The sequence below is a fragment of the Somniosus microcephalus genome, chromosome 5 (genome assembly GCF_052327205.1).
Source record: "Somniosus microcephalus isolate GS21.2 chromosome 5, FLI_Smic_1.0, whole genome shotgun sequence".
NCBI classification, from domain to species: Eukaryota; Metazoa; Chordata; class Chondrichthyes; order Squaliformes; family Somniosidae; genus Somniosus; species Somniosus microcephalus.
The window spans coordinates 292357350-292374700 of record NC_140991.1 but is presented as its reverse complement, the minus strand read 5'-3'; the positions used below and the strand labels follow the sequence as shown (position 1 = coordinate 292374700).

At 41.7% G+C, this 17351-nt stretch overlaps 1 protein-coding gene across 6 annotated transcripts in view; it reads left to right on the top strand.

Moving 5' to 3' along the window:
• The window catches only part of exoc2 (exocyst complex component 2), a 303326-nt gene that overhangs the window by 239700 nt on the left and 46275 nt on the right, over positions 1 to 17351 (top strand). For all 6 annotated transcript variants that reach the window (XM_085989137.1, XM_085989132.1, XM_085989135.1 and 3 more), the window contains one exon: positions 2487 to 2628. In XM_085989137.1, the coding sequence (XP_085845263.1) occupies positions 2487 to 2628 (142 nt within the window). The remainder of the gene's footprint in view (positions 1 to 2486; positions 2629 to 17351) is intronic.

Sequence of the window (17351 nt, the reverse complement as noted above, 5' to 3'; positions counted from 1 at the left end):
CACAGCTACCTGGACTACACTTCCTCCCACCCCGCTTCCTGTAAGGACTCTATTCCATTCTCCCAGTTTCTCCATCTCCGCCGCGTCTGTTCTGACGATGCCACCTTCCATACCAGTGCTTCTGACATGTCTTCCTTTTTCCTCAACCGAGGATTCCCCTCTACTGTGATTGATACGGCCCTTGACTGTGTCCGTTCTATTTCCCGCACTTCTGCTCTCACCCCTTCCCCTCCCTCCCAGAACCATGATAGGGTTCCCCTTGTCCTCACCTTTCACCCCACCAGCCTCCACATTCAACGGATCATCCTCCGCCATTTCCGTCACCTCCAACGTGATCCCACCACCAAACACATCTTCCCCTCACCTCCCCTTTCAGCATTCCGAAGGGACCGCTCCCTCTGCGACACCCTGGTCCACTCCTCAATCACCCCCAACAGCCCTTCTCCTTCACCTGGCACCTTCCCTTGCAAGCGCAGGAGATGCAACACATGCCCTTTTACCTCATCCCTTCCCACTGTCCGGGCCCCAAACACCCCTTCCTGGTGAAACAGCGATTTACTTGTACTTCTTGCAATTTAATATACTGTATTCGCTGCTCACGATGTGGTCTCCTCTGCACTGGGGAGACCAAACGCAGATTGGGCGACTGCTTTGCGGAACACCTCCGTTCAGTCCGTAAGGGTGACCCTGAGCTTCCGGTCGCCTGTCACTTTAATTCTCCACTTCACTCCCACTCTGATCTCTCTATCCTCGGCCTAATATATTGTTCTAATGAAGCTCAAAGTAAGCTCAAGGAACAGCACCTCATCTTTCGATTGGGCACTTTACAGCCTGCCGGACTCAATATCGAGTTCAACAATTTCAGATAATAATCCCTGCCCCCATTTTTCATGCAGTTATGATTTTGCCATTCCCATTTGCAACATTTTCACAGCATGTTCTTTCAATTCCTTCCTCCCCTCCTAAACCCCTCCCCCCCCACTGTCTCTGCACCTGCTTAAAATCTGTTCCATCTCCAGCTTTTTCCAGTTCTGATGAAGGGTCCCAGACCTGAAACGTTAACTCTATTTCTCTCTCCATGGATGCTGCCCGGCCTGCTGAGTATTTCCAGCATTTTCTGTTGTTATTCCATATATTACTAACTGTTTCTAATGGTTGTCATCGTCGTACGTGTCTTCACACTGTTCCCTTTGGGGAACTGTATGAAGTGGTGGAAGGATTTCTGGCCGCGTTAAACGCTCCTTCCGTTACCGTAACCATCTTCATACCAGCCATTAGGGTGGTTAGTCCTATGGCGGGAGGGTTTTACGGGCTCCCACAACCCATACGGGGGGGGGGGGCGCCCGCACCCACGGACGCAAGTATCCCGCTGGATGTCAACCCAGAATTTAGAGCCGGAGCTCCGACTCCACTTGCCAGGACTGTCTGGAGTGGGGTTCGAAACCCTACACCACCTGGCCCAGCGGCGGGGATGCTTACCGCTACCCCAAAGGTCCACTCCGTTTCTAATGGTAATACTAGGTGGTTAAACAAAGGTGTGCTCACTTTCATTCTAGTGTGACTTTTGATTTATATTATACACACACTCCACTAATGAATGATATTAATAAAATTAGTGCGCTTAATTGAATAATTAATGATTGGTTGGGAAAAGCATCGTTATGGAGGTCTCAAGGATGCAGAAATTGATGTTTTAGTTAATTTTAGCGTTAAAGTGGACCTGAGTAAAAAGTATATTAGAAGTAATCATTTAAAATAATTTAATCCATAATTCTCTCTTGATATCATTGGTAGGGAAGTCTGTTTTGTGGTAAGCAGTCTCATGGGAGCAAATCTTTTACTTGTGTACTTCTAAGGTTTCTTGCTCTTTTTTGATATTTGATGCCTTTATTCGTTCAGGTTAAAATATGGAAGCCACGTATGCTTTTGGACTCTTAGATATGGCTCCTCTTCATGAAATGTTCCCACCCACAATTGTAACATCTCTAACATTCATAGTGGTTGCAAATTTCAAATTGACCGAATGAATGATGTTCCTTTCCAAGGAAAAAGCAAAATACCGCAGATGCTGGAAATCGGAAACAAGAGCAGAAAAAGCTAGAAGCACACGCTAGGACAGTCAGCAGCTGTGGAGAGACATTTGACAGTTCGGGTGCATACCCTTCAAAACTGAAAAATAAGAGGCGGACAAGCATTTTAATACGATCAGATAAAGTGGTGGGGGGAGGGAATAAAAGCAAACAAACATGTTTGTTTTCTTCTCTGTCCTTTCTTGATTGCCTGCCTGTCATTTTTTTAATTTTGAAGATGGGCACGCACCCAAATTATCTGCTGCCTGCACTGACCGACCTGCTGTGTTTCCCACTGCTATGTGTTCCTTTCCAATTATTCAGCAGAAACCATCCATTTCTGAATTTGTTTCTAATTTTCCATGTTTTATTATTCTCTGGAAGACCTTCTGAAGTCATGGAATGTAATTTTTGCAGGTTAGCATTGATGAAGTGAAGCACCTGGACCAGAGGCTTTTTGAAACGTATATTGAACTAAAAGCGGATCCAATTGTTGGCTCTCTAGAGCCTGGGATTTATGCTGGTTATTTTGACTGGAAAGACTGTCTTCCACCGACAGGTATGTTATATTCTACTCTAATACTGCAGCTGTGAAAACTGAAATATTTCAAATCCCAGTATAATGCTTACTTTTAGTTAATTTTACTGCAATATATTAATATCGTAGTGCAGAAAGAATTGCTGCGCAAGAGATTGTTTAATGAGTTTCTCCACTTTCATGTAAAGTATCTTTTGGGCTTGGTATATTACTTCTTAAGAAATATAGCCTAGAAATTACTGTAGTGTAGACCATATCACCAGACAAACGTTTACAGTTTGTGTAGCATTTCTCTGTTAAGTTAATGCAGGCAATAATCCCAATTAAAGTAAATAGGTTAACACCTTTAAAATAGTGGACAGAGAAATGTAAGAATGTGTCGAGCATTCATCCATAATAGTGGCAGTAATCATTTCTAGGTTGTAACTTCATTGCACACATCATGATTACTTTTGTGGACTTTAATTTAAAATGTGCCCATGTTCTTGTAAATATATAGAAATATAGAAACATAGAAGATAGGAGCAGGAGTAGGCCATTCGGCCCCTCGAGCCTGTTCCGCCATTTAATGAGATCATGGCTAATCATCCAAATTCAGTACCCTGTCCCTGCCTTCTCCCCATATCCCTTGATCCTTTAGCCTTAAGAAATATATCTAACTCCTTCTTGAATATATTTAATGAATTGGCCTCAACTGCCTTGTGTGGTAGAGAATTCCACAGGTTCACCACTCTCTGGGTGAAGAAATTCCTCCTCATCTCAGTCCTAAATGGTTTACCCCTTATCCTTAGACTGTGACCCCTGGTTCTGGACTCCCCCGCCATCGGGAACATCCTTCCTGCATCTAGTCTGTCTAGTCCTGTTAGAATTTTATAAGTTTCAATGAGATCCCCTCTCATTCTTCTAAACGCTGGCGAATATAAGCCTAATCGACCCAATCTCTCCTCTTACATCATTCCTGCCATCCCAGGTATCAGTCTGGTGAATCTTCGCTGCACTCCTTCCATGGCAAGAACATCCTTCCTCCGATAAGGTGACCAAAACTGCACACAATACTCAAGATGTGGTCTCACCAAGGCCCTGTACAACTGCAGCAAGACATCCTTGCTCCTGTACTCGAATCCTCTCGCTATGAAGGCCAACATACCATTTGTCTTCTTAACTGCCTGCTGCACCTGCATGCTTACCTTCAGCGACTGGTGCACAAGGACACCCTAGTCTTGTTGCACTTCCCCTTTTCCCAATCTATTGTCGTTCAGATAATAATCTGTCTTCCTGTTTTTGCCACTGAAGTGGATAACCTTGCATTTATCCACATTGGGCAGATGCATGGCAAATGCAGTATAATCACCCAACCTGTCCAAATCATCCTGGAGTTTCTCTGCATCCTCCTCACAGCACACACGCCCACCCAGCTTTGTGTCGTCTGCAAACTTGGAGATATTACATCTAGTTCCCTCGTCTAGATCATCATTAATATATATTGTGAATAGCTGGGGTCCTAGCACTGATCCCTGCGGTACCCCACTAGTCACTGCCTGCCACTTTGAAAAAGACCCATTTATTCCAACTCTTTGCTTCCTGTCTGCCAACCAGTTCTCTATCCAAGACAGTACCTTACCCCCAATCCCATGTGCTTTAACTTTCCATACTAAGATTACAGAGGACAGAAGTAGCCATTTGGTGCTTCCAACTGACAAACCTGCTTTTCTGGATCAGTGTTTCATCCTGCACTAACATTAAGTGTGTTTCCTTTTCCTCTCTCCCTTTCTCCAGAATTTAGAATTTATCCATTCCACTCTTGTTTGGCAGTTTAATCCACAATCTTAAAAACGCTAGAAGAGAAGTTGAATCTTTTGTAGCATCTAGCTTGTGATTACTGCTTCTGTTTATATTTCCAGTAAATGTTTACGGGTAATCTTTAAAGAAAGGATGGCATTACTCAATTCTCAGCAAGGTACTGATCTGACTTCATAGACTAGCTTGCAGATTAATAAAAGCTGCAGGTCAAAGAATTGATGCTGGAACGTCAAGATATCTTCTGTATTCATGCATAGGATTGAAGTGAAGATGTTGAATAATTCCTAAACTCCTTCAAACTTCTCAATGTTCCTCCCAAATTGTGCTGCCAACGGTCGTGTGTGTGATGCCACTCAGTGGCTGAACATAAGCAGCTTCACTGTCAGCACTTCTCCAGAAAATTTCAATGCAATTTGACTCATGTCAACTTTGAACTTGCTAAATACCTCGACAGTACAGCATTTTACCGAAATCTTGGTTCCAGTTGTTGTGGAACATTTCTTAGATGAAAGTATTGGTAGCAGTGACCACCGCACAGTCATTGTGGAGACGTAGTCCTGTCTTCACACTGAGGACACCCTCCATTGTGTTGTGTGGCACTGCCACTGTGCTAAATGGGATAGATTGAGAACAGATCTAGCAGCTCAAAACTGGACATCCATGAGGTGCTATGGGCCATCAGCAGCAGCAGAATTGTATTCCACCACAATCTGTAACCTCATGGCCCGGCATATCCCTCACTCTACCATTACCATCAAGCCAGGGGACCAACCCTGGTTCAATAAGGGGTGTAGAAGAGCATGCCAGGAGCAGCACCAGGCGTACCCAAAAATGAGGTGCCAAACTGGGGAACCTGCAACACCTGACTACATGCATGCTAAAAAGTAGAAGCAGCATGCTATAGACAGGGCTAAGCGATCCCACAATCAACGGATCAGATCAAAGCTCTGCAGTCCTGCCACATCCAGTCATGAATGCTGGTGGACCATTAAACAACTAACAGGAGCAGGAGGCTCCATGAATATCCCCATCCTCAATGATGGTGGAGGCCAGCATGTGAGTGCAAAAGACAAGGCTGAAGCGTTTGCAACCATCTTCAGCCAGAAATGCCGAGTGGATGATCCATATCGGCCTCCTCATGAGGTCCCCACCATCACAGAAGCCAGTCTTCAGCAAATTTGATTCACGCCACGTGATATCAAGAAACGGCTGAGCGCACTGGATACAGCAAAGGCTGTGGGCCCCGACAACATCCTGGCTGTCGTGCTGAAGACTTGTGCTCCAGAACTAGCTGCGTCTCTAGCCAAGCTGTTCCAGTACAGCTACAACACTGGCATCTATCCAAAAATGTGGAAAACTTCCCAGGTATGTCCTGTCCACAAAAAGCAGAACAAATCCAATCCAGCCAATTACCGCCCCATCAGTCTACTCTCAATCATCAGCAAAGTGATGGAAGGTGTCATCGACAGTGCTAGCAAGCGACACTTACACACCAATAGCCTGCTCACTGATGCCCAGTTTGGGTTCCGTCAAGACCACGCGGCTCCCGACCTCATTACAGCCTTGGTCCAAACATGGACAAAGGAGCTGAATTCCGGAGGTGAGGTGAGAGTGACTGCCCTTGACATCAAGGCAGCATTTGACCGAGTGTGGCATCAAGGAGCCCTAGTAAAACTGAAGTCAATGGGAATTGGGGGAAAACGCTTCACTGGCTGAAGTCATATCTAGCACAAAGGAAGATGGTTGTGGTGGTTGAAGGTCAATCATCATAGCCCCAGGACAACGCTGCAGGAGTTCCTCGGGGCAGTGTCCTACGCCCAACCATCTTCAGCTGCTTCATCAATGACCTTCCCTCCAACATCACGTCAGAATTGGAGATGTTCGCTGATGACTGCAGTGTGTTCAGTGCCATTCACAACTCCTCAGATAATGAAGCAGTCCATGCCCGCATGCAACAAGACCTGGACGATGTTCAGGCTTGGACTGATAAGTGGCAGGTAACATTCGCACCACAGAAGTGTCAGGCAATGACTATCTCCAACAAGCAAGAGTCTAACCACCGCCCCTTTGACATTCAACGGCATTACCATCGCCGAATCCCCCACCATCAACATCCTGGGGGGTCGCCATTGACCAGAAACTTAACTGGACCAGCCACATAAATACTGTGGCAACAAGAGCAGGTCAGAGGCTAGGTATTCTGTGGCGAGTGTCTTACTTCCTGACTCCCCAAAGCCTTTCCACCATCTACAAGGCACAAGTAAGGAGTGTGATGGAATACTCTCCACTTGCCTGGATGAGTGCAGCTCCAACAACACTCGAAGCTCAACACTATCCAGGACAAAGCAGCCCGCTTGATTGGCACCCCATCCACCACCTTAAACATTCACTCCCCCCACCACCAGCATACCGTGGCTGCAGTGTGTACCATCTACAAGATGCACTGCAGCAACTCGCCAAGGCTTCTTCGGCAGCACCTCCCAAACCCGCGACCTCTTCCACCTAGAAGGTCAAGGGCAGCAGGTGCATGGGAACACCAGCACCTCCAAGTTACACCCCATCCTGACTTAGAAGTATATCACCGATCCTTCATCGTCGCTGGGTTAAAATCCTGCATCTCCCTACCTAACAACACTGGGAGTATCTTCACCACACGGACTGCAGCCGTTTAAGAAAGCAGCTCACCACCACCACCTGAAGGACAATTAGGGATGGGTAAAAAATGCTGGCCTTGCCAGCGACGCCCACATCCCATAAACAAGTTTAAAAAAAGATGGTTCTCCTTCCCCTCTCAGTTGCTCAGAAATTGGAGTCCCATCAATTTCTAATTTCAGTGAGTTAAAAAGGGATCTGGTCCAGGTGGATCGGAATCAAAAATTGATAGGCAAAACAGTAATTGAACAAAGGGGAGGCTTTCAAAGAGGAGATGGTTTGGGTTCCGAGTAGAAACATTCCCAGGAGGGGCATCCAAAGCTCGCGTTCCCTGGATGATTAACGGTATATGGGGTAGAGTTTCTGCTTTGGGCGCAATCGGCAATCCGGGCGCAAATTGCACCCGTTTTGAGAAGTGTTATTTTTCCTCAAGTTTCCGTTCAAACTCATTTGCATATCGCTGAACGCAAAATCTGCCATGACCCAGTGCAATCGGACAGCATTTTAATACACAATGTGGAAAAAAAAATTTGCTTTAAAAATATTCCTTGATGTATTTGAATGTTAACTTGGTGCAGTTTGATTAATACAGCTGAAAATGGCTGTATGTTTAAAAAAGAAGCATTTAAAATCATGAGGGGTCTAGACAGAGAGAAACTGTTCCCATTGGCGGAAGGGTCGAGAACCAGAGGACACAGATTTAAGGTGATTGGCGAAAGAACCAAAGGCAACATGAGGAAAAACGTTTTTACGCAGCGAGTGGTCAGGATCTGGAATGCAATGCCTGAAAGGATGGTGGAGGCAGACTCAATCGTGGCTTTCAAAAGGGAATTGGATAAGCACCTGAAGGAAAAAATATTGCAGGGCTACAGGGAAAGGGCGTGCGAGTGGGACTAGCTGAAGTGCTCTTGCAGAGAGCCTCGGCGGGCCGAATGGTCTTCTGTGCTGTAACTGTTCTATGATTCTAATCACAGTGTCAATGCACCACCTGTGAATAACCCAATTTTAAATTGCTGAAAATAATATTGGGGTACAGTAGTCAGTTTCTTAAATTAAAAAAAAATACATTCAGAAGCTTTTAAAACGTGCATATGAGTGTCCTTGCACCCAAAGGAAACGGCTTAATTTTTGGAGCCTTTTCGAACGCCTGCAATTGATCACCATTAGCGGAAACTCCCATTGGTGATTAAATTCGGCCTGAGGGCGTGGCCATTTTTTTGGGCTTCTAGCATGACGCTTTTTAAACTAGCACAAAAGATCGTGGAAACTCAATTTGCGTTGAATGTAATTTGCACTTAAGATTCCGCAATCTCTTGCACGGGGTACATCGATTTTGGGAAAATTGCACTGAGAAAACCAGCGCAACCAAGCGGAAACGCTACCCAATAGAGAATAAAATGAAACCGAAAAAGGAGGGTTATGACAAATGTAAAGTTCATAAAACAGTAGAGAACCCAGCTGAATACAGAAAGTACACAGGAGATCTAAAAGAGGGAATAAAAGGGGCAAAGAGAGAGTATGAGAATAGATTAGCGGCTAATATAAAAGGGAACCCAGAAGTCTTTTTTAAACTTATAAATAGTAAAAGGGTAGTCAAAGGAAGGGTAGGGCCGATTAGGGAATGAAAAGATGATGATCTTGTGGATGTGGAGGCAGGGCATGGCTGAGGTACTAAATGAGTACTTTGCATCTATCATCACTAGAGAAGAGAATGCTGCCAATGTCGCAGTAAAGGAGGCAGCAGTACTGATATTGGATGGGATAAAAATAGATAGAGAAGGTACTTAATGCATCCTCGGTTACTGAGGGAAGTAAGGGTGGAAATTGCGGAGGCTCGAGCCACAATCCTCTAATCCTCCTTAGTTACGGGGGAGGTGAACTGCAGGATTGCAAATGGTACACCCCTGTTCAAAAAGGGGGAGAAGGATAAACCCAGCAATTTCAGGCCAGTCAGCCTAACGTGGGGAAACTTTGAGAGAATAATCCGGGACAAAGTTAATTATCAGTTGGAAAAGTATATGCCAATAAATTGAAGTCAGCACAGATTTGTTAAAGACAAGTCGTGCCTGACAAACTTGATTGAGTTCATTGAAGTAACGGAAAGGGTTGATGAGGGTATTGCGGTTGATGTTGTGTATATGGACTTTCACAAGGCGTTTGATAAAGTACCACATAATAGATTTGTTGGCAAAATTAAAGCCTACGGGATTAAAGGGACAGCAACAACGTGGATACGAAATTGGCTAAGGTACAAGGCTACGGACCAAGAGCTGGAAAGTGGGATTAGGCTGGAGAGCTCTTTGGCCGGCACGGGCACGATGGGCCAAGTGGCCTCCTTCTGTGCCATAAATTTCTATGATTCTATATGGTAATAGTGCGAGAAGGTGGAGTTGAGGTAGAAGATCAGCCATGATCTTAATGAATGGTGGAGCAGGCTCAACGAGCTGAATGGCCGACTCCTGCTTCTATTTCTTACTTTCTTATTCTGATTAATGTGGGTAGTAAAAAGCAGAATTTTTAACAAATCTCAATTCAGATAGCCTGATTCTTGAAGAATGTCACACTGCAGGGGTAGCAACATTTTGCCAGAGGGTGTTTTTTTTGGTCTATTCTATGCTTCTGTGACATTGTTTTATTTCATACAATGAAATACATTTTGTGAAGTAGAATATTGGATGTCTGATAGCCATTTTCCTAAATGGTCTAATGAGGTAATTTTATGAATGTCCCTCTGGCATGGAGCTTTGCACACCAAAAGCATATTGAGAATTCAATAAAAGCTTATTGAGCACGTGCTCCATAATTTTGCATCCATTAATTTCAATGGATAGAAAGCTGTGGGTTAGGGGTGCAGCCACATTCCTGATGCGCGTTCTTGGCAGGCGAAGTTCCATACCCAGATTGTGAATTTGTAAAGTTATCTTTGATGTTTGCAATGCATCTGATCCCCGGGCAAATCAAAAGGGAATTCAGTCAGATTTGTACAATGACTAATGTAATTGACTGGTTGTGGATTCAATATGGAGGTTTTCTTCTGATGCATGTCTTGCTGCAGTTTAGGAAGTCCTCTGTCCAAACTTTCTTATCATTTTCATTTAAAGTTTAAAAAAATTAAAATGCATCACATATGGGTATGTATGTACCCATATCAAAATTGTGTAGGAGGATATGCAAAAGCACAAAATTTGTTTTTATTCCATAAATAAACTGAATATTCATCCCTTCTGAACAGTTGAGAAGAGAAGATATTTATGTGCAAGATATCTACGGTACAGTGTATGCTAAATAATATCTATCAAATTAATTTTTTTTGCTGGTAAGTTACATGAATGCCACATACTGCTTTTTTAGCGTATGTTAAATGAATGTTTGCTTCCTAGAACTTGTGCATTTCATCTCCGTACGATAGCGTTGATGGTTTTTTTTTTGCTGCTATCTCTGTTTGAAATGTTACTGCGAATAGGATTCTGCATAAGTTTGGTACATCCATTCTGAAAGAGGAAATTACTGGAAATGTGAACCAATTGGCAATGTGTGGGAGTCTATTTACAGTAATCTGGTGACCATAATAAATTACAAATGGACACATCACGCAATTTGTTTTTTAATGTCCTCTAGTGGTAGTAAATGAAAACACATTTTCAGAAAACAAAGCTATGTGACAATTATGATTGTGCAGGACCATGGTGGAATAATAACTTTGAGGGATATTAAAAGAGCTTGGTGCATGCATCGATTATCAGTTCATGATTACCGTTATGATTTTTTTTGCTATCACGCTCACTATTTCCTACATTTGGTTGTTGAGATGCAAAGAGAAAAAAAAAATGAGCGTTTATTTAACCCTCCCCCCTTAACATGTCACTCTGTCTCGGAGTGCTTCACACAATGAATAACTTTGAAATGGAGTGATTCTTCATATGTAAGCAAACACACCAGCTATTTTGCACACAGCATGAACCGCCAAGTATCAATACGTTGAATAACCAATATATTTCTTGTGGCATTAGTTGAGCGAGATATTTTGGTCAGAACACTGGGAGAACTCCGTTCTTTTTCAAAATAGTGCCATGGGGCCTTTAACGTCCACTTGAGTCACTGCAACAGGCAGACCCTGGCCTAATGTCTGCAAAAGATGGCACTTCTGACAATGCAGCAGTGTCCCGAGACTGATCTGAAGTAGAGCTATAACTCAACTTTCTAACTCCAAGGTTATAAAGAGCTGCAAACTGAGCGAGCTGGCAAAATTAGTAATCTTTCAATTTTAACCAGAAACTTCTGACGCAATTTAAACCTTGTATAAACTTTATAGATCCCCGATTCAGTAATAGCAACCTGAATAACAGAATGAAATATATAATTGTGCAACTTCCAGTCTCATTTTCATTGGCCCTGAATTTGCGGTCGGAGGCGTACCTCCGGCGTACGCCTCCGACCCGCGAACTTACCTCCTGGCTCCACAGCTATGGAGAGTTCGGGGCCTGGGCCTCCAGGTGTTACGCCTGTGTAAAGGTCCAGGGACGCAGGCGGTTCGGAAGCGTACCTGGGATCACGTGGGCCCGGTCCTCCAATGAGAAAGGAGGATTCCATTTACGAATGGAATCCCCATAAACCCAAATGGAATCCCAAAATAATTAAACAATTTAGACAACTGCAATAAAAATAAATGTTCTCATTTTCAAATTTAATTAAAAGTCCCTTCAATACAGCAAATACAATAAAAATGTAATTTTTTGAAAAATAATTTTGAACATTTTAGTCGGGGCCAAAATTTGCATAAACTAATTTTAAGTGTTTATTTTAAAATTTTTAATTTAAGATTTATAATAACACTTATGCTGGTGAAAGCAGGCCCTATGCCTGCTTTCACCAGGCGTAAGAGTTTCGTGGGTATTTGCTGGGCAGTTGGGCAAATATCCCAACTCTGCGGCAGCGAAAGTGAATTTCTAGTCTGTTCGGTAGGTCTGTCAAAGCTTGACAGATGGCAGGTTCCGGGTTTTTGCACATGCGCAGAAGCTCGGAACTTGCGGGGCCTTTCAGGAGGCTTACAACGGTGTATGCCATCATCGGGACCGCACGTTCCAGGCCATTATCTAATTTATATGTGGCAGACATCGCACTAGTGTTGCACTGTGAGCATTCACATCGATTGTGACAGGCTGATTTAGGCAAGTACTTAAAGATCAAACATTTTTTATGACAAATGGTACAGTTCTTTTATCTTTGCAAAATATCTCTTACAATTTTATTATTTATATAAACATCATTTTGTTTTGGCCAATACAAACACAAAATTATAAAACCCAGGGCTGCGCAATATTAAACAATCAGCGCGGGTGAAATGTTAATGATGTCTCTTTTCATGAAGCACCATTAAAGCTCTCCTCTTTCCCCTTCTCTTTCATATTCTGACTTATTTCCCAGCCACTTCAAGGCTGAGAGTAGATGGGCAGACTGCTTCCAGTGGGGGCAGATGACTGCTTGGAGGTTTATGATGTTGACTGGGATGTCTTATGCACTGAGATTTATTTTTTTCTCCCAGCTTAGCCTGTGCTTCATGCTCTGCCTGACACAGCTGTGATTGAGGAATTACTGGCCGAAACCCAAAACTTGTTGGCCTGTGGCATAGTATTTCTTACAGATTGGTATTACTTAATTCTAGGTGCCAGTGTTGCCCAAATCATAGAATCTTACAGGACAGAAGGCGGCCATTCGGTCCATCATGCCTGTGCCAGCTCTTTGAAAGAGTTGTCCAATTTAGTCCCACACCCCAGCTTTTTCCCCATAACCTTGCAAATAAGTCCTCTTCAAGTACACATCTTTTAAAAGTTCCTATTGAATCAGATTCCAACGCCCTTTCAGGCAGTGCATTCCAAATCTTAACAACCCTCTGTGTGAAGAAATTTTTCCTCGTGTCCGCTCTAGTGCTTTTGCCAATTATTTTAAATCTATGACCTCTGGTTACCGATCCACTTGCCAGACAAAATAGTTTCTTCCTACTTGCTCTATCAAAACACCTCATAATTTTGATTACCTTGATTTTTTAAAATTTTGATTACCTTTATTAGGTCTCCCCTTAACCTTCTCTCAGGAGAACAATCCCAGCTTCTCTAATCTCTTCACATAACTGAATGCCCTCATCCCTGGTATCATCACGGTAAATGTCCTCTGTACCCTCCTCCAGGTTCTGAGAACAAATTTTAAAAATCGTCTTAACAATTGATGAATTTGCTTTACATAGTCTCTTTTTATTTATTTGCGCAATTACAAAAGTACAAAGAACGGATGGTCACTATTCACAACCAGTCGTGAAAATGTATTTGACTCAGAGTAATTATATAGTTCTGTCACTGAACAGTTGCACATTTCAGATTTGGATTTCAGATGTCACCCAAAGTTTTGCCACTCCTATGCCATTTCAAGCGAACATATGCAAAACAAGGGGCCAGATATTACTGAGAAGTTGCATCATTGTAATGACACATTAACGGTGTTCGCTATTATTAATTCATAAAAAAAATCAGCAATTTCCAGAGTAAAAGAGATACACCATGAGTTCCAATTCTTCGCAAATTGCTGGATGATTTGCCAGCGATTAAAGTTAGCATCGCTAAAGCCAATAATGGTCCCTTCTTGCCTTGAGGCTTCCCATTGAACTTAATGGCGACCGTGAAATTGCTGGATATACAACGTTATTCCAAATTATTCCCGCCGCTGCAGCCACTTAGGGCTGGTAATTAATGCCTTAGAGGACCCTGTTAATGACATGATTTATGGCCCTGACATGACACTCAACCTTGGAGGCCCAGAAATGGACCAATAAAGCTGTGGTGTCTCACTCCAGCAGCTAGTGAATTGTTGCTAGAGCTTTTAACTTTTTCTGATTTGGCAGTATTTTTCTGCCAGCCTTGCTATCCACACTCCTGTTAGTGTCAGTAGGCAATAATTTTCAGGACGCAAAGCTGTAAATTGTCAAAAATGCAGCCGGTTCCAAATGATTTGTTTTCTGTGGATACAGTATAAATTTGCAAAAAAAAAAAGAGAATCCGGAATTAAGACCCTTAGTTTGGAGTTTCAAATTTGTATAGACATCAGTGGTGAGATTCTTAAAAGAAATTCCCTTAAAGTGCTTGGTAAATATTTCTCCGGTTATTATTTCAAAGATGTCAAAATGTTTTAGACTTAGATATTAAACGTATTGTCGTCATTGTTATTACTGATCATGAACAATCATTTGTTCTAAAGGTTTGTTAAATTATACCCTCCCCCTGTTTAAAATATGATTGTAGACCAAATGAATGTAAGAAAACAACAATTACAACAAAAAACTGTTGTATACATTTCAGATCCTAGCCCCTACATTTCTAAGAAGTCACACAACACCAGGTTATAGTCCAACAGCTTTATTTGAAATCACAAGCTTTCGGAGCGCTGCTCCTTCGTCAGGTGAAGGTGATTTCAAATAAAGCTGTTCGACTATAACCTGGTGTTGTGTGATTTCTTACATTTGTCCACCCCAGTCCAACACCGGCATCTCCACACCATGCCTACATTTCTAATTATGGGATTAGATTTCTATATTTACATTTTTAAGAAAAGTATCAAATTTAGGCAAAATTGAGTACTCCTAGCCAGTATTGAATCTTTTGGGGAGGTGCAGGAAGGAAAAGCTCATCCCAGCAGCCGCTAAACTGAAATCAACAAAAATATGTCTAAATTGTACGTTCTGTAGCATTGGTGCATGTCCCTGCTTCGTTGTTATGCTAAATCAACGAAGTAGCTTTAGATCTTATTTGGCTTTTGATGTTTTCCTTGTGAATCTACTGGTAACAAAATAGAATGAATCATTAAAACCCAATGACTATTTATTTTATTCTCATTTGTCAAAAAGTATAATTGATTCAATATCAAGTCGCTTAATGTTTATTAATTTGCCACAATAATGTTAGCAAAAGCTTTCCAATGCAAGCAGTAAATTAGCTCCAAAATTCCTTAACGATTCTACGATTCTCCTTAAGGTGACCAAGTGGGAAGTTGCTGTACTATTACTTTAAAGTTATTGAGGATGAATGTTAATTCAATTTTAATGCTGCCTCTTTTTTTTGCAGTAGACTAGTTTCTTCATTAAAGCCCTATAGTGCCATATCCAGAAAGGAAAATTGCAGATATTGATTTGTGTATACATTGTACTTTGTAACTTATGTTGCACATGATGAAACTACTCGCTCCTCTAATATTTAGGGAGAAAAAAATTGCATTGAAAATGATTTGGAATTTTGCTTGATAAATTTAGCACGATGTTGAACTGAAGGTATGCATCATCTAACCATCTTCACAACTGCGGGTATACTTTGAAAATAATACACTTCGACCTATACAATTTTTAAATTTACAGCATTAGACAATCTTCAAATAAATAGATTGTAGTGAGACAATGATGTCAAGCCAGTAAAAAGACTGGGATTAGAATCATAAGAATTCTAATACTGTAATGCTTAACATGCAAAATTTGAGTGTGGATTTGAAATCCACAATTCCGCACCCACTAGCAAAATAGGAGGAACACAGGACTTTAAAATGTACAGTGGTGAAATCGAGCATGCTCGCGTTTTGCTTTAAAAGAGGAATTTCACCGCTTGCATGAGCAATAGTTTATATCTGGGGCGAAGGGACCAAGAAACTTTGTGGTTACTTACCCGTTAATTGAGTGCATAAACATCATTGTTGGGTTAATTGAAGAAAAAATACAGTACAGGAAAACAGCCCTGATTGAATCAGTCTTAAGGGGTTATATTTAGTTAAAGGATGATGCTATGACAAATGTAGTAAGTTGGATCCACCTCGAAGATTTGTATTAACCAGGGCTAATCTTACCAAATTGATCAGTTTTATTTGCGTTTTTTCTTCTCTCATTGTCACACAAAATCAACATCCGAATGAAGGAAACTGCAGCAAGATTACATTTCAAGAATAGTTTTACAAAAACATATTTCAGATTTGACGATAGATGTAAATTACATAGGAAAAGTACAGGACCAGAAAAGACTGGGCCAGCCCCCCAAAATCTTTCAATAGCCCACTCCCTTAAATACCCCACCAATTCTCCTTTAAATATTTCCACACTATCTGCTTCCTTGGGCAGCCCATTCCACAAAAAGAAATCTGTTTCTCTCTTAAGTAGGATCCAGCACCTGATTCTGGAACACTCACTGCTCGGATTTGAAGTGCAACACAACATGACACTAAAAAATTGGACCAGTCTTCATTCCGGTTTACAGTTAATGTGGAATGCAGCTAAGTATAGATTGTGATCAATTTTAACTGTTTTAATAAGGACCTTCTGCTTACAAGGCAAGTGCTTTAGTCCACTCTGGCCCGCACCAAGCCTGTAATATGTAAATTTCTGTGTATTTTTAAAAAAATATGCAGTGCTTATAAAGAAAGAAACACAACAATTTTTATTAAGGAACAAGCTCTAGTGAAAGACCACAATAATTTCAAAAGTGATGTGATACATTTCCCACAATACCTAAGCCATCTAAATCGTCTGCAGTGGTTCTGAGTAGCTACTGTTCCCGCATTGTCTTTGCAGCATCACATGAGTTTGCTGCTCGTGACTTTCTAGTGTCACAATTCTGTACATAACCTACTGGTTCTCATCCCTGCAATAAAAGTCATTGTTCATTGTGTAACCGTGGCAGGTTGTTAAAGCACCAAGCTAGGCCCAGTATTTAAAAATCGAAAATTTCAATCTGTTGTTTTTTCCACTTTCCTCGCATTCTGAAAGATGTGTTTAATGCACTAATAGGTATGTTTAATGCTTAATAGTAACAAAATATATAATATTTGCTACAATCAGCATTTAGTTTTCTCTATACAAGAGAAAACCAGTCCAAATACATAATTAAAGCAAAAGCCACAAACAGTATTTACTTACCATATCTATTTTGCATTGATGATTGTTATGGCCAAGCTGCATATTCTTGCAAATACTTCATATCTCTTGAATTCAAGTTTTCCACAGAAGAATATTTGCCTAAGAGGAAGTGTGTTGATTTCACTAGACCAACATGACCTTCAGCAGATGGTTGATTTCCACCAAGTACGTGTAAATCTTCATGGACCTTCAAGACTTACTGCAGCTATATGGAAAAGCCATGAGGAAGTTCGTGTATAGTCTGGTTGTGTCTATATGATCTAATAGTAACTTACTCAATAACTTTTTTACAGAACTACAAGTGGGAGAGTGAGCTTAAAAAGCATCATTGTTATATGAATCGTCCCATTAATGA